Here is a 21119-nt window from a genome sequence, read left to right on the forward strand (position 1 = left end):
GATGTTCCCCCTCACCCCCCCAGCGACCCTTGAGACCCTTGAATAAGAGGAGATTAGCACTGCTGTGTGCTGACTACATGTCAAGCACAATGCTTTGTCATGTATGTCTTAACTCTCATGATGACCCCACAAGGACACTATAAACCCATTTTCCTGATGGTAGGTCATAGGATTAAAGAAATAGAATTGCACAAGGTGATGGTGAGCAATGAAGCTGGAATTCACACTCAGCTCTGTTTGGGTCCACAGCCCATGCTCTTGCTCCTTTAAAGGACTCTCAAAAGCATCCAGGTGCCAGAAACAGTTATGATACAGTCTTATACAGATAAGAAGAGAGGAGGAGCCAAAAATGCTTTGTTACCCAAACTTTAAGGCTAACCTTTAAACCTGGATAAAGTTCAGCTATCAGCAAAATGAACACATAAATGTCTGCCTCTCAATGTTGATATTTATGTGATTATGGAACTTCAGGTGTTGGGATGTTTGTCCTGCAAGAAGAATAAAGCAGCTAATCCCCGGAGTTAGACTAAAAAGAAAGAGGCAGATAAAAGAAACGGTGTTTTTTTTTTTTTTTTTTTTGTGGTGTGTGTGTGTGTGTGTGTGTGTGTAGTTTCGGTGTGCCTTCTCTACAGCAGGTAAGCATTTACTGGGTCTTTTCTATGCCTTTCTGGTGATCTAATGATTTTTTTCCTGTTGATACCACTCTCTACCTACCACAGAGGGATGGTGTCAGAATGATGGAAAACACTTGCTTATAGAGGAGACAATCTAGGAGTTGGCTCTGAGCTAGGCAAAATGTGCAAATATTTAAATGCAAGATGTTCTTTCTTGTCATTAGTCAACAGATTTAATTTTTCCAACAACTCTTGCCAAAAAGAATCAATTCCTTATACAGTTGGCACATACACTATCCTGAAGGAGATAAAGGTTTTCCCAAATGGCAGTGCAAAATAAATTTATTTATTTATTGATGTTCATGATTTTGCTTCTTGGTAGAATGATTCCAAATTCAGACTTTCTTCCCCCCCGCCCCCCCACCAAGGGATCTAGTAGTGCCGAATTCTGATCTACCTCCAAGAAGTTCTGACATCTTTATTATTGAGTGACACTTAAGTTTCTACTGGAGATACGGGATGGACACTCTTCATAGACCAGCTCCTAGTCAATGCCAGTGGTAACTGAGGTGAAAGTCATAAAACTAGATCCTCACTGACAATTGTGGCCTCGTGGCGGCCCGTTGTTAACCATGTGGTCTTTGTTAGAGTGATTTAGGTTCCCAAAGTCTCAGTTTCTACTCTTGAAAAGTAGCAGCTATAATATGTGTCCTACCTCTTTCACAGGACTGGAGTATTAGATGATGTGGTGGGTTATTTACCGTGGTCTCTCTTATCTGTCTTCCTATACCTGTGCCCCCTTTGAAATCGCTTTGAGGCTCCTTTCATCAAGGGATGGGTCTGTTTCCCCACCCCTTAAGTCTGGACTGGCCTTGAGATTTGCTTTGACAGAGTGATACAGTGTCACGTGAGCAGGCCCAGGTTAGCAGGCTGGAGGCTGAGAGAGCAGAAAGGCACATCCTGGTTGAGGCCACCCAGGGCCGACCAGCCCCCAGCCCCCACAGATGCATAAGCGAGCATGCAAAACATGGTCTCAAACAGAGTTGCCCAGCAGAGCCCAACCCCAAATCACCAATGTGCAGAATCATTGTTTTAAGCTTGTTTTTTTTTTTTTTTTTTTTTTTTTTTTTTTTTTTTTACGTAGCAAAATCTGGTCGATGCAGAAGCTATGTAAGAGGAAATGCTATCGAGCGGAGGCACTAAGGGGGACAGTCAGCTATGTCACAGTGTCTACGCTACTAAAGGTGGTACTCACGGGTTGTGGTCACCCTCTTCAGGCCTGGGCCCCGGGTATTATTCTTCACGATGTGCAGAGAGATCTCATACTCTTGCCCGGGCGCCAGGCCAGTCTGCCGGTATGTGGTCTCTGGCCTCCTCAGACTTTTGGTGATCTCTCCCTCATCTTCTTTATTCTGGAAGACAGGAGGACCTTGGTAAGACCTAAAGGAGGTGCCAACCTCTTCTTCTCTGTGACTCATTCCTTCCACATCCACTTCTTCGCTAAACTCTCACTGGGCTGCCGATCAGCGTGGCAGGTACTGGGGACACACAGATGATAAGGACACTTCTCGAGTTGACGTGTCTCTCTTGCTAACCTCTCTACTCACTCCTGTGACATTTCAGCCAAGGGACAGAATGTGAGAGCCAAAGTAGCTCTAGAGCCACAGATTCCATCTTTCCCATGACAGACCGAGAAGCAAGCATCAGAGAAGTTGGCTGGTTGTCCCATAGGCACCCAGTGAGTTAGTGGCCGGGCTTGGTCTCAGGAACCTGATTCCCCGCCTCTTCTGTGCTTTAAGGCCCAGACAGAAAGGATGCTCAACCTCAGATATGCCTGGGGCATCGGGAGACAGAGGTCATTTTTCCTCTTCTTTGTGTCTGAGTAGAAATTTGCCAGAATATGAGGAGCAGAGGGGACCCAGAGATGGCTTAACATCTACTTGAGTTCACAGCCCTCAGGGCTACGCTTACCGACTTCTTGAAACCCCTTAGATATAGGGGAAAACATGCGGGGGCTAACCACAGCCCTGTCCTCCCCCAGAAGCTAGGGAAATAAAGCCAATATGAGTCTGTAGAGCCCTGGGACCGTCTTTCAGATCCTCGAGGCCAAATATGCCTGCTCCTCTGTGCTCCTTACCATATTCCGGAAGATGATCTCCCAGGTTTCAAAAGCAATGTCCAGAGGATCCCACTCCACTTCCACAGATGTCTCCTTGATGGACTTGAACTTTAGGCCTTCAGGTGCCGGTAAGTCTGTCAGGAAGAACAGAGGGAAGGATGGCTGCATATTTGGGGTGGTGGTGGTGACAGAGTGATGATTCCCCCAAGCCCCACTGGTGGGTGCCCCAGCCCTGTCAGAGCCGGATTCTATTTCTGACCACATCCGGGATGCTGTTTACCGCCGGGCAGTATGAAAATTAGCATTAGGACCCACCATATGGGTAAATACTGGCTGTTTCACAGGGTTAAGCCATGTGAACACAGGGTTTGGAATCAGCCAGACTTGGGCTCGAATCTAAGCTCCGCCACTGCAAGTTTTGTGTGCAGGGACAAGTTGCACGAAGCGCCCAAGCCTCAGCTTCTTTGCTCAGGAGGAAGAGGTACATAAGGGAATGTAAAGAAGACTCAGCGATGTGCTGCCTGTAGACCGCTGGGCATGGTTCCTGGCCCACAGCATACGTTCGATACGTGGCGGCCCGTGGTATATTTACTAAGCAAAAATAAGGACCAGTTTCTAGCCACAACTTGCTCTTTAGGTGTGAGGCTAATTGTACTGAAGTTGGATTCTTAAAGGAGTAACTGGAACCCTAATGTTTCTACTCTTTGTTTTATTTTTTATTTATTTATTTTTGATATGTGAACAATGAGCGCCCTAGAAAGGTCGTGGTAGAGTGGTTAAGAGCATAAACCTGCAACCAGACCGCCAGGGATGAAATCCTACTTCCAGCACTTATTAACAGTCTGATTTTGGGATGCGATGCTGACCTTTCAGCCTCAGCTTTCTCATCTGTAAAATGGGTTAATAATTGTCCTGATCTCACAGGGTTATTGTGAGTTGAATGAAGTAGTAGATGAGGGGTTGCATTAAAGGAGGTTTCAATGGGCTGGACTGGATGCCAGGGTCCTCATCGGTGCAACGATGGAAGGACAGCGGGGCAGCTATGGGGGCAAAGGTGAAGCAGTAAGTCACGGGGGTGGGTCGTGTCCTGGGCAAACCAAGGGCAATAGAGGCTGTGGAGGCTGGGGGAGCCTTCTGCGCACTCACAAGTGGCCACTCGGGCGCTGACGGGAATGCTCTTCTTGTTTTCCAGGATGGCGAACACGCGGATGAAGTACTCCACGCCGGGCTCCAGCTCCCGGATGGTGGTGGATGTCTGGTCCCCGGGCACGCGGAACTGCATCTCCAGGCCGTCCTCATGGGTGGGTGTGTAGGTGACGAGGTACTCCGTGACCCGCATCTCGTTGTCCCAGGCCAGGTTTACGGTCTCTTCCGTCACCTCTGTCACGATGAGGTCTTTCGGAGGGGACACTGGCAGGAATACGAAAGGACGGCTGGGGTCAGGCGGGGTCAGTCGGGTCCCCTATAAAATTCGCTGTCGGTTTGTTTCCCTTCACTTGTCCCTTCCACTGTCTATCACAGAGCCCTACAATCCAGCTCCCATTCCCTAAAATGAAAAACTCACCAAGGACCTCCTGCTGTGACCCGACCTGAAAAGCTTTGGTGGCCTTCGGGCTCAAGTCCTGAGTCCGCAGTGCGGCCTTCAGCTTTCCTCGTGACCTGGCCCCTCTGAGTTTTCTACTCTCTGGACCTCAGCTCAGCTTCAGGCCGCCTGAGTGCAGCTCCCTGCTCTGAACTCAAGGTCACCCCTCATGTGCTGGAAGGGGACCTGGGGCTGATTTGGTCCAATTCTTTCATTTCCTAGATGTGAGCGAGGCCGAGGGACTTGCCTAGCTTTGCTCATCTCATCAACTTTGGGACTCACACCTCCTCCCCGCTAGCCTGGCGCTCCTCCCAGCTAGGCTTCCCTGCCTTGGGCACATTAGCCACATTTATTTATTCATTTCAACCACACTTTAGTCAGGGCGGAAATTCTCTATTACAGCAGGTATGGTGTGGGTGGGTGAGAGGACCACAAACAAGACTCTCACCCAACGCCCGCAGTGTCATTCTTTGCTGTATTTTCACTCAAACCGGGATTAGTGAGCGCTTACTGTATACTGCGCCTTGGGCTGTCTGGATAGCGCTCCTTTCAGGAGCCCGCAATCCCTGGGGTCAAATATAGTCATGAAAAACTGAGTTAAGAGTTAGTCACGACCTCCCTGCCTCCTAAGTGATTCACTGGCCTTTATTCTCTAGCTGGGTGTGCGTTTAAAACGGTTTTACGTAATCTCACTGTCTGTTCAAATTGTGCTGAATTTCTGCTTCTATTCAGACAGAGGGATTCAGGTTCTTTGGGGTTCGGTGTCAGTGGGGAGTAGGACAGAAGGCTCACGTCTAGCAAAACGGCTGTTTTCCTTTCATCTCCCTCACCACAGGGCCCCGGGGATTACACTTGGTGTAGACCAAGGGGGTAGACTCGGACAGCAGCTCCGAGGTGCATGAGCTAGGGGTGGCCTTGGGACAGTTCCAGGACCGCCCTGAGCCTCCGAGCCCTCCGGTGGGTGGCCCAGTGACAGGTGGCCCGTGCGCGCGTCATGCGCTGCGGCTGTGCAGGCCGCCCCGGGACGGGCTCCTGCAGCAACTCACCCTGGGAGCAGTCCTCCCCGGCGTGGCCCTCGCTGCACACGCAGCGGCCCTCCACGCACTGCCCCCAGCCGCTGCAGCCGTTGGGGCACGAGCGCTGCCCGCAGTCCGGGCCCGTGAAGCCCTCCTGGCAGGTGCACCGACCGTCCTCGCAGCGGCCCCGGCCCTGACAGTCGCCGGGGCACCTCCGCTCCTGGCACGTGGCGCCCGTGAAGCCCTCGTGGCACACACACTGCCCGTTCACACAGCGGCCCTGGCCGTGGCAGTCCGCGGGGCACGCGAGGTCGGCGCAGTCGGGGCCCGTGAAGCCGTGCTCACACTCGCACCGCCCGGCCACGCAGCGGCCCCGGTCGCTGCAGTCCCTGGGGCACCGCAGGTCGCGGCAGTCCTCCCCGGTGTAGCCGTCGTCGCAGACACACATGCCGTTCACGCAGCGGCCGTGCTGGTGGCAGTCGTTGGGGCAGCTCATGTCGCTGCAGTCGTAGCCCTGGAAGCCCGGCTCGCACACGCACTGGCCCTGCACGCAGCGGCCGCGGCTGTGACAGTCGTTGGGGCACCGCAGCTGGCCGCAGTCCTCCCCGGTGTGGCCCTCGTCGCACACGCACTGCCCGTTGACACAGTGGCCGTGGCCGCTGCAGCCCCTGGGACACTGGAGCTGGCCGCAGTCGGGCCCGCCGAAGCCGGCGTCACACTCGCACCTGCCGTGCACGCAGCGGCCGCGGTGGTGGCAGTCGTTGGGGCAGCTCCTGTCGCTGCAGTCGGGCCCGGCGAAGCCCGGCTCACACACGCACTGGCCCTGCTCGCAGCGGCCGCGGCCCGTGCAGGCGTTGGGGCAGCTGAGCTGGCCGCAGTCCTCGCCCGAGAAGCCCTGCTCGCAGTAGCAGGTGCCGTTGACGCAGCGGCCGCGGTCGAAGCAGTCGTTGGGGCAGATGAGCTCGCTGCAGTCCTCGCCCGTGAAGCCCTCGTCACACACGCACTCGTTCTCCACGCACCGCCCGCGGTTGTGGCAGCTGTTGAGGCACAGGGGCTCGCTGCAGTCCTCGCCCGCGAAGCCGTCCTGGCACACGCAGCGGCCCTCCACGCACCTGCCGTGCTCCTCGTTGCAGGGCACCGGGCACACCTCGTCGCCGCAGTCGGCGCCCGTGTACCCTTCGAAACACACGCAGACCCCGCTCACGCACTTGCCCTGGTCGTTGCAGTCGCTGGGACAGGCCAGCTGGCTGCAGTCCTCCCCCGTGAAACCCTCGTCGCAGACGCACTGGCCGTCCAGGCACTGGCCTCGCAGGTGACAGTTGCCGGGACATTCAGGCTCCGAGCAGTTGGGGCCTTTCCAGCCCGGCTCACACACACAGCCACAGCCTTCCGTGCTGAAGTTTCCGCGGCCGCTGCACAAGGGCCTGGTGTCCAGGCGGCCTGCAACGACAGAGCAGAGGCGGGCAGCTGAGCAGAAGCTGCGGCTTTCCCTGGCACTGCCTGCCAGACCCAGATTCAAATTCAGCCAGAAGGCGGTGGCACCCTCAGGTTTCTATGTGGCTCGAAAACTGGTTGCCTTGTGCGCGGATGGGTGGGAACAGACATCTGACTAGTGGAGATACGAATTCTTCACCTGCACACTCATGCAAAGATTGTGTACTTATGTGTGTAGCTCTGTGTGTGTGTGTGTGTGTGTGTGTGTGTGTGTGTGTGTCTGCACCCCTCTACCCCCAGCCCTGGAGGGGATCCATAGTTTTTATCAAATTTTCAAGTATTCCCATGACCCCAGGGATCACAAATCATTGCCTCGTGGAATGTGTTATGCTGGGCTCTGTGATTTCTCCTGCACCTAGCCAAGGTCAGACACATTAAGAGAACAATTGTTTCACACAAGAAATATTTGTTGATCTGAGCTCAATTCTGATCTGGCTCAGGAGCTGTGCTGCATTTGGAAAGGGAGTTAGATGCTCTGGAGATCAGCTTCTTCATCGGTCAAGTGGGACCAATAGCCTAGTTCCCTGCGGTGTATCAGGGTTAAGCGAGGACACCACAGACCTACTGTTGTTCTCATTGTGATTTTCTCTTGCAGAGTTGGATTTATTTTTTTTGGGGGGGGGGCTGACTCAAGTCAGTATGTGGGTTTATGACGTGACCAAACTTTCTAATTTTCCGTAACTGAAATGAGGCTGTTCAGGAATGAATGGCTTTCTCATTCTGTCTCTAGGACTCTCAATGTGGCTCTGCCCCCATAGCACTCCTGTGCGTCTATCTATCTTTTTTCCTCCTCATCCCGAAGGCTGCAGTGGTGGGTTAATCTGAGAAAGACATGGTCAGGGTTGACATGACTCCAGCTCTTTGAAGTCTACATAATGTCTTGGCTCAGCTTGCAGGAGTGACTGGTGTAGTCTCCATGGAGCCAAGGAGAGGAAACAAAGCTCACTCCATTTTCTCTGCACCCAAATACAGTCGCATTAATATGTTTTTTCTCCTTCCTCACAGCAGGGAAGAAGGCCATTAGAACAAATAGTTTGAAAGGTGAGAATCTAAACATACGTTTTCATGCAGGGGAGCCGCTGGACACATGAGGCTAGTAGGAAAAAACTGGATCGTGGCTAGTCTGAACTGAGATTTGCTACACATGGTAATACATACGGCATTTCAAAGACTTAGTTTAAAGAAGGGAATGCAAAATGGCCATTAACAATTTTTGTGTTGATTCCAGGAGGAAAATTGGATGATTTGGTTACACTCAGCTAAATAAAATAGTTGATTAAAAACTATTTTCACCTGTTCCTTTTTTAATTTCTTTAATGTGAAGACTGGGAAAAGTCAGGAATACATATCTGGCTCACGTTATATTCCTATTGGGCAGCACCACACTAGACGATGACTTCAACCCCTTCTTTAGCGTTCATCGTATTGTGTAACTTCATCTGCTTTTTGCCAGGCAGATGATGAAAGTGGAAGATAAAGTAATCTGTGCCTAAAGAAACATTTTCCCCCCTCCCCTGGAAACTTAGAGCATGTCCTATAGTCCCCTCCGCTTACAGGGACTAGGTCCACTCTTGAAGGAACTTATCAAAGTGCTTTCTGGTCATTTTTTCAGGGTGGCAGAAATAAAGATGTTCAGCTCTGATTTGAAGCTGACAAAACTCCCATAGCCCTAACTCTAGGCAGTGAAGATGAAGATAATTCTAAAGTGTCAAAATCTCTGAAAAAAGGACCCAATGGTGGGGGAGAGGGGGGTGCGGTGCGTGAGCTCCGGTGCATTCAGAGTTCCTCTCTCTCATTACCCTGGTTGTCATGATGTGTCAGTTGGTTAACTTCTTTGAGTCTCAGCTGTTAGATCTGTGGAATGGGAGTATTCAACCTTATCTCAAAGGGTTGTTGGAAGGGTTCAATGAGGTAAAGAATGACAGCACCTGATGCACAAAGAGGGCTCAATGCATATTGTGATCGTGGTTGTTGGTGCCTTTAAACTGGAACATTTTTCCAGTTTCCAGACTTTGCATGACCACAGGCAGCGCTGTGTCTTTGTGCGAACACCAGGGTGTGGGAGATTGTGGTTGTGGTTCAAGTCCTAACTCGGCCACTTGTGGCAGGACCATGAGGCATCCTACCCTCCTTCTGGGCCTTAGTTTTCCTGCTGGGACAATGAGGTGATAGGGCCATAGACGAGCACTTTTCAGAGAGTGATCTGGGGTCAGGAATTTCATAATGTGCTTATAGGTTTTGGGATAGAGAATGTGTAGATCTCATGGTCAAATAGGTGTTAGAAACCGGTCATTAAAGTGAAACAAGGTTTTTCCGAGCAAGACTTCTCAGGGGCCTAGAAACTCCTCTGAGAAGCATTTGTCATCAAGGCTCTCTAAGAGCAGAGTGGAGATGGTTACATTCCCCACATTTATCTGACCATATAATCTCTTCTCAATGAACACTTTGTGAGGCCAGTCCCCAGGGAAGGTGCTTTGGAATCAAAGTGACAGATCTGGCCATGCTCATCACTTCTCCCATCTGGGCAGTGAGGGGCTGGGTGTACCTTCGGCAGGCTGGAGACAGCAGCCAGCTCCCGTGGTGCACTGCTCCCGCAGGGAAGACACAAGATTCTCCAGCTCCTCCAATCTGCTCAGAAGCTCCTTGACATCAGGAGCTGCCGCGCAACCACAGGCCCGGCGGGGGATGTTGATGCGGTGTGTGAAGACAATTTGGTTTTCCCCGTCGACCGTGTGCTCCTGGAAGCTCTCGCTGGGCTCTGAAGGTGGGGCCAGCTCTTTCTCCCCACTGGCTGACTCCAGGTCCACCGAGCACTGGGAACCTACGGGCAGCTTGATGTTGTAGACGTGGTTAAACACCACTGGCTGGTGTTCCTCGGACAGAGTGACATTCACTCCACTCTCTCGCTTGTGCCGGATGACTTTCTTGAGGACCCCACCTTCGGTTGTGAGGGTGAGCAAAGCTAGGAGGATGCCCGCCAACAGCCGAGTCGCAGCCCCCATGGTGGAGGTGGGTTTGGCTGGGGGTTTCTGCGTTCTTGATCCTGGGGTGTCTCAGTCTCAGGCAGATGTGGCGACGTGGAAGCACAGAGTAGAATCCCGATCAGCTTGTTCGTGCTCTTCTTGAAGAACTCCCCTCTACAAGAAGGTGAGGGAAAACAACACGCTTGTTAGTATCTAATGCTCATGGAATCTACTGAGTATTGTAATTCCCAGGGAATTCTGATGTTCCATCCCTGGGGTGTTGATGCAAACTGGTCTCTAAAAGAATATTACCATCTCCAAGGGATGATTTCACTCACTTTTCACTTTCCAGAAGTACACGGAGACAGCAGGGAATAGAGAAAGGGGCAAAACTTTGGAATAGTACAGACCAGACCTGGATTTGGATCTCAGCTCTAGGTCTAAGACATATAGCTTTTCTTTCTCCTATTTCTCTTTCCATACAATGAACGACTAATGTTGGGGTTAAAATGATAGGAGTAAAGACTAAGTAGAAATCTTTCCTGTATTTATGAATCCCTTCAGTATTTACTGGGTGAGCCCACTGAGTGAGTCACTGTAGTGATATGAGGCTGTAGGCACAATAGATGTTCAGGTGGTTCCTCTCTCTGCACTGGGAGGCAGAGCCTCAAATGATGAACATGCTTAGAAGGCACGGTGAACTTTGATTCCAGCCCAGCTCCTTAACTGTTAGGTGGCCGTTGGACTAGTACTCTACCTCTTTGAGCCTCGGTTTCCCTTCTCCCTGCTTTATTTCTAAAACCTTAAAAAGTCAGGTTTTTTCGGAAAATCTGATAGAAGGTTTCTAAACCAGTAGTCCCAACTATGATGGAGGGTAAGAGATGGCTCAGAAAGAATGTCCGTGAGCCTCTCTGGTGTGTTCTCCGATCTCCAAGTACTTCTACAATTCTCACTGCGTGTTATGGACTAAATCCTGTCCTCTCCTCCCCCCACATTCATATATTAAAGCCCTAAGCTCTCATGTGACTATATCTGGTGATAAGGCCTGTAGAGAGGTATTTAAGTTTAAGTGAGGTCATAAGGGTGGGTCCTTAATCTGTTAGTGCCAGTGTCCTTGTTAGGAGGGGAACAGTCACCCCATGACAGAAATCTCCCTCTTTCTCTCTCTCTCTCTCTCTGCTTGTGCATGAAGGAAAGGTCATATGAGGACACAGTAAGAGGGCAGCCATCTGCAAGCCAAGAAGAGAGGCCTCACCAGAACTGAATTTCCCAGCACTTGATTTGGGACTTCTATCCTGTAGAACATGCAAAAATAAATTGTTGTTGTTCAAGCCAAAATAAGAGTCTGTGGTATGTTTGTTATAATAGCACAAACAGACTAATACACTGATTTTTCCGCAATAATCAGAGCTCTGTGGGGGCTGAAATAAACATAAGACCAAGTGCCTACCCTCAGAGGCCTTAACAATAGACTTATAAATAAAATGGAATCACACATTCAGTACTTAAGGAACTAAGCAGGATGGAATGCAAATTGCTGATTTTGTGGTATAGAGTACAGCTGGTTATGGAATTTGGGATAAAAATGAAAAGAATTGTCAAAATAATGGTGGTCAGGAAGGACAGAATTTAAACTGAGCCTTAAAGAGTGAAAGGTTAGATGCCAACAAAGTATGGAGGAGATTATGCTACTGTGAGGCAGTACTGACTTCACTAAATAGCCTTATTCATCTGTCTTATGACTATTTATTGGTATGGACAATCAGGGTAGCAGAGGAAAGGGCTGTTGTCAAAAGTGGTTGAGAAATTATTGGGTAGATAGGAAGACATGGTTAAACCTTAGGTGGTTATAATATTGACCTAAAGATGCTCTGGATGCATGTGAGAACGATATATACAGGAAATGAAATCATTCATACTCCTTTTTTTTTTAAGATTTTATTTATTTATTCATGAGAGACACAGATAGAGAGAGAGAGAGAGAGAGAGGCAGAGACACAGGCAAAGGGAGAAGCAGGCTCCATGCAGGGAGCCCAACACGAGACTTGATCCCAGGACTCCAGGATCACACCCTGGGCCAAAGGCAGGCGCTGAACTGCTTAGCCACCCACGGATCCCCCCATATTCAGTTTTTAATCAATCATTTCCCAAATTGGCATTTTTCTATGCCCATGCTATTATTTTTACACTTGCTCATTCAGAATTAGCTACATATGTCAATTAGATGCAGTGTTTGGAATGAGTACCCTATAGAGGTTCTTTAACTTTTTCTTTTTTTCCAGAAAGATCTTATTCCAATGATAGAATGCATCAACATGATCCATGTGATTGCCTCCTGCACAACAACAGAACGTCTTTGTGAACTCTGGAGAGGGATTATGGCAGGGAAAACAGAACCGAGAAGCATTTCTGTAGGACTGAGCAGGGATCTGGGGACTTAGAACGCACCGGCTATGCATTTAATCAAGAACTTCCTATCCACACATCCTCATCACATCCTAATTATATTCATACTTGATATTTTTACCAGCTATCCATGTAACATCTACTTAGGGCATCCGCTCCCTGGTTAGGCAAAAACAAACAAAACCCCAAAACAACAGCAGCAAGAAAAGGAAACAAACACTTCTTTTGAGTATGCTTTCTTATTCAAATTAGTTTCCTAAATAAGAATGTGTGTATCTGTGATGTAGGCCAGCCCATTGAATAAAAATTATTATGAAGAGAAACTTGGCAAGTTCTTTTCTTTTAAAACAGCATAGCCCATCTTATTTGTTTACTGGACAAATATTCATTAATTGCACACTCTATTCCAATCACTTTAACTCTCTTTGCCTTCCAAAAAGGCAAAGTCCTTCCTTCCACCCTCTTCCCATCAATTCTTAGCTTTTTCTTTTTTTCTTTTTTTTTTTTTTTTTTTTTTATGAGGAAGGGCCACAGGCCAAGCCTGAAATGCTTTTGGACTTCTATCCAACACTTTTTTGTGTGTTGCTAAATGACTTAAATTTCCATCTAAAAGGCCATTAGAGTTGCTGGTTGAGACTCTGAGGCAATGAGTCTAGGGTAATAATGACCAGAGTATGGGTTGAGTGAGGATTTTTCACTGTGTATTTAAGAGACGTGCCCTGGCACAGCCAAACGCTGCATTGTTTGGAGGAAGGAAATGTGTTTCTTGCGGGTTGTGTATTTCCCATTGGCTCAGGGTGGTCTGAGGGCAGGTGGATATTTTTTGCCCTTTGGAAAAGACCCATTACATCTTCAGCACAGAGGAAAGTGCCCGGGCTTTGGAGCTACGCACACCTGGGTTCAATGCCACTCACTAGCTCTGTGACTTTGACAAGCTACTTATCCTCTCTAACCATGACCTTATTTGTAAATGTGAGTTGAAGCCTTTCCAAGGGGAATTATGGATTAGAAATCAGTACAGAAAGCGCCCAGCATGGGGTAGGGCCCATAGTAGGCGCTCATTAGAGAGTAGCTGCTATTGTGTTGCACAACCAGGAACAAAATGAAGCATGAGCCCAGGTCAATAGTTTCTCTCTGCTTAAGCTTGAGCTTGACCTCCACATTGAGTCCTGTCCTAAGCTCTGTAGCAACCTGGATATAGATGAAAGAGGCACTGTAGAAATTGCTGATGGGGGAGGAGGTAAACTTTATAAAGATAAATTTTCTAGAGCTGGAAATATTTATGCCAGAGAGGAAAAAGATAATGAGCAAATAATAACCTTTAAAAATGTAAAATATTCTCACGCAGACAACTGGCTGTTTAATGTCTCCTTTGAGGATAGAACTAGGGGTAATTACTTTAGATTGTAGTTTGCGATCTTTAGGTCAGATATGAAGGGTCATGTTCTGGTGGTAGGGCTTTTAAAATTTCAGAATGAACGACTTACTCTATAAAGACTCTTTAAAAAAGCACAAACAGATTCTTATCTTTATAGGAAGTGATCAGGTGATAGAAGGTCTGGAAAATATCTTGTAGGAGGAATGAGTGTGGACCGTGTGTGTTTATCCTGTAGTTGCAAAAGCCAGGGTTGAGAGGGACAGGATGGCCGTGTAAATATCCTAGGGAAGCCAGAACTGGCTGGTCCCTTGTCCTCTCAAAGGACAGAACAAGCGCTGATGCATGTTGATGTTGGGGATGGGGAGGGGGGTAGGTTACAAGAAGGCAAATTTCAGCACAACCGGAGAAATATTTTTCTACTTGGAACTCTCCAGCAGAAAGGGCTTCTTTGAGAAACTATAGCACGGTCCAAGGCACTGGAATGTAGACTAGTGTGGAAAAACACAACTTCCGTAGACAAACTATCTTGGGTTCCAGTCACTGTTCAACTTTCTCTTTCTTGGGTAAAATATTACCTAGTATCCTAAACCAGAGACACATCATCATTTGAATGTGATACAGGGATTCTCAGGAGAGATTTGTTGTGAAAAGTGCATGACATCCTTTGTCAGCAACAAGAGCTCATCAAAGAGAAGCTTTTGTGGTGAAAAGTATGATCTTCAGTGAATATTTTGCCTGGAATTTTCTTTCTCCCAACTCTTGAAATCTACCTTGGCGTATGCAGATCTGTTTTTAAAGCAAGGATAAGAGTTCTGCTGCGAAGTAGAGATTTCTCTTTCAGAGTTCCCAGACAAATAGGCTCTGGAAGATACAGATGCAGATGTAGATCCAGGTCTACCTACATTTTACAACAAGATTAAAGGATCTAGTGAGTATTAGTGTTTGCAAAGGAGAACAGCAGGAAGAGACACAGCTCAATACGTAGATTGTTGGGGTTACACATTTGGGACAAATGGGCTATTTCCAAACTTTGCATGTTGCCCTGCTCTTCATCCTGTCTAAGCATATATTCTGAGTGCAGAAAAGTACATGCACAGATGAGACTTTGCTTTGTATTTTTACCAAAACCAATTTTCAGGTCCAAATGAACTGCTGTGCTTTATTTTTATGAGACCCTTTAGATCCCTCCCTCCTTATTAATTTCTCAAAACAAAAACTAATCGGGAGCGAAAAAAATACCATAAGCATTTCCCCATGAGATAGAAGGTTCAAGAAGAGGTAGAAAACGTGGAATTAATTGATCTAGAGTTGCTGTGTCCAATATGGCAGCCACTAGTCAAAGGTGGTTGCTAAAATTAAAATGAATTAAAATGAAACATAATTAAAATTTCCATTCTCCGTGGTAATACTCATCACCCACGTGTTTTATAGTGGCATGCGGCCAGGGACTATAACATCAGTGGATAAAGAACAGTTCCATTGTCGCAGGAAGCTCTATTGAGCAGGATTGGTTTAGAGGGCTGCTTGGTGATTTTTTAATTTTTTTTTTATTGGAGTTCAATTTGCCAACCTATAGCATAACACCCAGTGCTCATCCCATCAAGTGCCCCTCTCAGTGCCCATCACCCAGTCACCCCAACCCCCCACCCACCTCCCTTTCCAGTACCCCTTGTTCGTTTCCCAGAGTTAGGTGTCTCTCATGTTTTGTCACCCTCACTGATATTTTCACTCATTTTCTCTCCTTTCCCTTTCCCTTTATTCCCTTTCACTAATTTTTATATTCCCCAAATGAGTGAGACCGTATAATGTTTGTCCTTCTCCAACTGACTTATTTCACTCAGCATGATACCCTCCAGTTCCATCCACGTCGAAGCAAATGGTGGGTATTTGTTGTTTCTAATGGCTGAGGAATATTCCATTGTATACATAGACCACATCTTCTTGATCCATTCATCTTTCGATGGACACCGAGGCTCCTTCCACAGTTTGGCTATTGTGGACATTGCTGCTATCAACATCGGGGTGCAGGTGTCCTGGCGTTTCATTGCATCTGAATCTTTGGGGTAAATCCCCAGCAGGGCAATTGCTGGGTCGTAGAGCAGGTCTATTTTTAACTCTTTGAGGAACCTCCACACAGTTTCCCAGAGTGGCTGCACCAGTTCACATTCCCACCAACAGTGCAGGAGGGTTCCCCTTTGTCCACATCCTCTCCAACATTTGTGGTTTCCTGCCTTGTTAATTTTCACCGCTTGGTGATGTTAAACCCGTGGTGCAGACAAGGAAGCTGAAGCTCAGAGAATCTGTATGATGTTGCTAAGTATCCTGTCTAATGAAAATGGGTGAGTACCTCAGGCACAGGTGCCAGGAGACTAGCATGAGAAGATGGCGTCTGTGTGGTAACTCAGCTAAACTAAGCAAATAGGCATGTGCAGTGTAATTTCCATTATGTTTTTGGACCTTACATATTCAGACATATCCAGATACAAGTGAGAATGGTCTTTCTGGCTATTGTCCTCTTCAAATCTGAAGAGACATGCACCTCGCCCCAGACCAGTATCTTTCTCCTCTATCCCTCTATCCTCCATCCTACCCTTGGGATAAGAAATTTTCTTTCTTTCTTTCTTCCTTTCTTCCTTTCTTTCTTTCTTTCTTTCTTTCTTTCTTTCTTTCTTTCTTTCTTCTTTCTTTCTTCCTTCCTTCCTTCCTTCTTTTTCTTTCTTCTTTCTTTCTTCTTCTCTATCTGCATACTTTAGAACCTCAAGTTCTCTGTGAGTTTCTTCTTCTTAAATCAAACCAAAGATAAACTACTCCAGGGACCACTCTGGCCATGCCTAACATCTTGTCCTGCTCTGCTCCACCCTTCTCTTGCAAGCTAGTAGAACTCGTCAAAGATAAGTTATGGTTCTCTTTCTGTTGACCCTATACTACTCTGCTTGAGTTTTTGAGAGGACTCAGTCCATTTACTTCAGCAATATAAACCATTCTATGGTTGGTGAAGCAGCTGGGTGTGGGAGAAAGAGCCTGGTCTTCAGAGAGAAACCGATCTAAATTAGAAACCAGCTCTTCCACTTAGTAGGGGCTTCTCACGGCCGTTCACTACCCCCTAAGTCTCACTTACCATGTGATTCCCTACATGGCTATACATATGTCTATGTCATGGTGCTTTGGAAGAATGGAATGAAGTGAGATATATGTTAAGCTACTAGCATAGTGTCTGGCATACAGTAGGTGCTTTATATATGGTGGCTAATAATAGAAGCTATAACACTGATCAAATAGAGAATGGATCAGAAAGAAAACTGCATCTACAAGAGATGGGAGAACCAGTGAGATACATCAATAATAATAATAATAATAATAATAATAATAATAATAATAATATAATAGATAACAAGAGAGATTGGCTAACCTCAGTCTATGCATGTGGAGGGAGTCTCAGTCTATAAAGTGGAGGGAGGCTGCATTCTTTTGGCGGGCTTAAGAAAAACACGTTGAAAGGTGCCATTTGAGATGGACCTGAAAGATGGATGGCAGTTTTGAAAAGCAGAGGGATACGACGGCAGTGGGTGGGCCACCTTCAAAGCCTGTGGAAGCCTAGAAAGGGACCAGAGAGAATCAAGGGACTTGGAATGCATGACTGATAAGAATAAAGAAGATGACAAATGCTCCCCTTTGTGGCTCTCTGCTAGAGGCAGAGGTAGGGTGATGTGGGTGGAATACTAAAGAGGCCTACTGCGGTGTCCAAGAGTGGTAGAGCCATAGTGAGGTGTCCAGAGTTGGTAGAGCCATAGTGAGGAAAAGGAATACATGAAAGGCCAACGAGAACGGCTGGCACCGAGCCCAGTAAGCAATGGTTGTAGCTCTCTAAGGATAGGTGTCTAACTGCTCAGTGTCCTCTGTGGAGAGGCCTACATAGAACATGGGATTTTGTCTTTAGTCCCTGGTCTCCAAATACCTGGCATATTTATGGGTCCCCCTTCCAAGTTTCAAAAGATAAAAATAATGGTCCTGACGCCTTTTTTTTTTTTTTTTTTAAGTGGGGGAGGGCCTTAAAATGTTAGGACTTCATTACTGTTGCTAGATAAAAATTAGTTCTTGGTTCATCTTCTTTGGAACTAGATGTTGCCAATGTAGGATCATTTTCCAGACCTTCATTTTCCAGGCCTTGGCATTATAGATTTTTATTCAGAACATTACTCTGAGGCAACCCTTCGTTTAACAGGTGAGGGAAGCAGGGTCAGGATCATGGCAGCCATATCCTAAGGACTTTCTGGTTAATAATTTCATACTTTAAGGTGCCTCTTGTCTGTTTATCAGATCTGCCCTGACCCCAACCCCAAGAAATGCTGTTTGGTAGCTAACCTTTTGGAAGCAGCATGACATAAACTATCGGTTATTTTTAAGCTCTTCCCCATAGGACAAAGACCTTTGCTGGATGAAGGAATCAACAATCTTTGAATTTTTTCCTGGTCACAGCTGGAGAATAAACAATTTCATTTTTAGATAAAGATAAAATTTCCAACTGGTTAGAATCATATTTCAGAATTAGTTACTTATGACTTCATTTTTAGTGGCTCCCAGAATATATCTATCTTGTTGACTGAGGCACGCACATGAAATATCCTAGGTTGGGGGCAGCGAGGAGGATTCCTACTGTTTAGAAATGCCGATGAATCTCTTTCCACTGTATTTTGGCAACACAAGAGGCAGCTCACACCAAATTTTTCTTCTTGCTTACAGGCAAGAGAATTTTATCGCACACAGTCATTTAAGCACGGAGGTGCTTACATGGGCATTCTTAAAGGTTCTAGAAATTCTTCACCCCTTGTCCTTCCCAACACCCATAAATTCCTTCTTGGAATGTGTCAGGAAGAGAGAGGAGCCAGGAAACAGCCTTAAGTGTGGATTTTTTCCGAGGACATCTGATCCTTACAGTTGAGTGAGGCCAGCACAACCTGTCTTAAAAGAATTAAGAGAACTCTGACTGCCAAACCAAAGCACCTCTAAGCCCTAGGTGTTTGAATCCTGGCATTGAAAAGCATTTATCCATTCATGTAGCTTGGTGGCTTCATTGGTGCCCAATTCGGATGCTACTGGGGCCAGCCATCATCCCAGAGGCCTGAGAATTAATTCATTTGAAAAATTACTCATTCTTGCATTCAACAGAGATGAATTGAATGAAGGCTAAGATAGCCCAAGGGACATTAAGGTATCTCAGAGACCCATGATGGATAATTCTTGCTCTCATTGAGTTCATGGTCCAGTAAAGGAAGCAGACATGTCAACAGATCATTACAGGGAAGAATGATAAACGCTAAAATTAGGACAATTATCCAGGGAGAATCTGCACAGTGTTTGAAAAGATCTGTTCTAGAATCAGTCAAATACTATTGAACCCTGGTTCTGCCGCTTGCTGTCAGTTGGACCCCTACGGAACTGCCAGTTGTGTAGGTCGAAAATCGTTAGATAGAAGGCAACTTCATATGGTTCCATCTAGTATCTATGACCTTGGATATGTAGCATTGCCTCTCTGGGCCTCAACTTTCTTGTCTGCAAAACAGTGACACTAATAGCAACCCGGCAATAAAGTGCTTTCCACTGCAAGTGGGAGAAAATGAGATTAAGTGATAATTATGCCATTTCATTATTATGAGAATATTTAGGACAGTGCCTAACAGGGGAGAGACCTCAGTAATCTGTGTGTCTTGTTATTGTGTGATGGTTTGTGTCCTTCGTTTAGAGAGGGCAGTTAGCAGAAGGCTAGTCTCTGACCGATGAGAGATTCATAAGGGAATATGGGAGCGTCCCCTCTTGTCCACTGGTGCTTTTTCCTTGGAAATGTATCATTGTTAGTGCTTCAGTTTGTTAAGTGACGGGGATACTATGAAATTCATAGGGGAGTGAGGAGGCTGAGGCTACGGCCCTGGTTTTCCTCCTGGTGTATTCTCATTCAGTAGCAAGAAAAGCAAATCAGTGAGCCTAGGGTGGAGCTCTTTTCTGGGAGGTCAGTACCCTGGCCAAGAGGCAGTGCTGCTACTGGGATGGTTGTCCATGATGCTCTGCCAGAGATTTCTCCAGAAGAGGCTGCTTGTGGTTTAGTCTTTTAAGACATTGCTCCTGACGGGAAACGTTTGGCTCAGCTTCTCAGCACTTTCCATAGACACAAACAGCCATGAGATGATACAGAGAAATCAGAGTTGAGCAGGCCTTAGAAGCAACTGTGGAGGATCACTGAGTCCAGAGGTGGCAAATCTGTGCACCAACACACCTCCTTCTAGTATACGTGGCAGGCATTGCTAATCCACACCTATCCTTTTCTTTGGAGCCCCACTTCAGAAGTGTTACGAATACCTCGCTCCAGGCAGCCCCGTCTGAGTAAGTAGAGGTAGTGCCTGCCATGAAAGGGAATTACTGAGCTGAAACACCACAGAAGGTCGGTAGCTAATTCGTGGTAAAGTTGACATTAAAACCCAGAGATCCTCCCTCTTGGTCATTGCATTCGATTGAGGTTTATCTCTTCCCCGAGGCTACTGAGAGCCCTTCAAAAATAAGTGCATAGAAGAGGCTTCTAGTAATTCTTAGTATGAGGTCATTGTAAAGATTCCCAGAGAGAAGTATCAGCAGCAGTATCTTGGAGAAACTCTGTGTTAAGAGATTTCTAGCATTCTTGGTCCTGTAAGATTTCTTCAGTTCTCCACCCACCCACCCATCCATTCATCCATCCATCCATCCACCCATCCATCCAGCTATCCATCTTTTCAGAACATATTTGTTAAATACCTGCCATCTGCCAAACGTTGAAATAGCAATGAAGAAGATCAGCATGTTCTAATCATCAAGCTTACAATTTCCTTCTAGAAGGAAATGTCCTTCAAATGCATTTTATTTTATTTTTATTTTTATTTTTTTAGAGAGAAAGAGAGACTGTGTGGGGAGGGGTAGGAGAGGGAGGGAGAGAGAGAACCTCAAGTAGGCTCCATGACCATCAACAGACGGATCCGAGCCTTAATCTTACAACCCTGAGATCATGACCTGAGTTGAAATCAAGAGCTAGAAGCTCAACTGACTGAGCCACCCAGGTGCCCATAAATGCAGTTGATTTTAAGTCCATGAACTATGGATTTAATAGTTGTGATATTCTTACTGCAGATTGGGAAAGTGGCACTTACTCTTAAGCTGATGGCAAGAGTATAAATGGTAAGATTCTTTTAAGGGCCACTTCTTGTTTACTTTCTATGGGCTGCACAGCATGCTGAGTGCTAGGGATACTAAGCAGAAGAAGGACTTATTTTCTGTTTCCAGAAATGTCAGAAGCTAGAACATACATAGCAAGGTTCAATAGCAGCGCTGGTCTGAATGAAGGAATTGAAGAAAGTGTCATTCTGAGCATAGAAAGTTCCCAGAGGGCTTCCTGGAGGGGGAAATACTTAGAACAACCAAATATTGATTGAAAAGGCCTTGGAAGATAAGGAAGAGATTGAAATCATAACAGTGATGATAAAACTAATGAAAGTGTCATCTACGACCATTCACTGTGTACTTTGCCA

At 46.7% G+C, this 21119-nt stretch overlaps 1 protein-coding gene across 18 annotated transcripts in view; it reads right to left on the minus strand.

Moving 5' to 3' along the window:
• TNC (tenascin C) overlaps positions 1-21119 on the minus strand; it is a 92217-nt gene that overhangs the window by 54124 nt on the left and 16974 nt on the right. For all 18 annotated transcript variants that reach the window (XM_025432172.3, XM_035696776.2, XM_025432175.3 and 15 more), the window contains exons 2-6: positions 9371-9962; positions 5362-6771; positions 3880-4143; positions 2752-2867; positions 1870-2026 (exon numbers count right to left, since the gene is read on the minus strand). In XM_025432172.3, the coding sequence (XP_025287957.1) occupies positions 1870-2026; positions 2752-2867; positions 3880-4143; positions 5362-6771; positions 9371-9827 (2404 nt within the window). In that variant the 5' untranslated portion in view covers positions 9828-9962. The remainder of the gene's footprint in view (positions 1-1869; positions 2027-2751; positions 2868-3879; positions 4144-5361; positions 6772-9370; positions 9963-21119) is intronic.

Source organism: Canis lupus, chromosome 11 (assembly GCF_003254725.2).
Source record: "Canis lupus dingo isolate Sandy chromosome 11, ASM325472v2, whole genome shotgun sequence".
Classification (NCBI taxonomy): domain Eukaryota; kingdom Metazoa; phylum Chordata; class Mammalia; order Carnivora; family Canidae; genus Canis; species Canis lupus.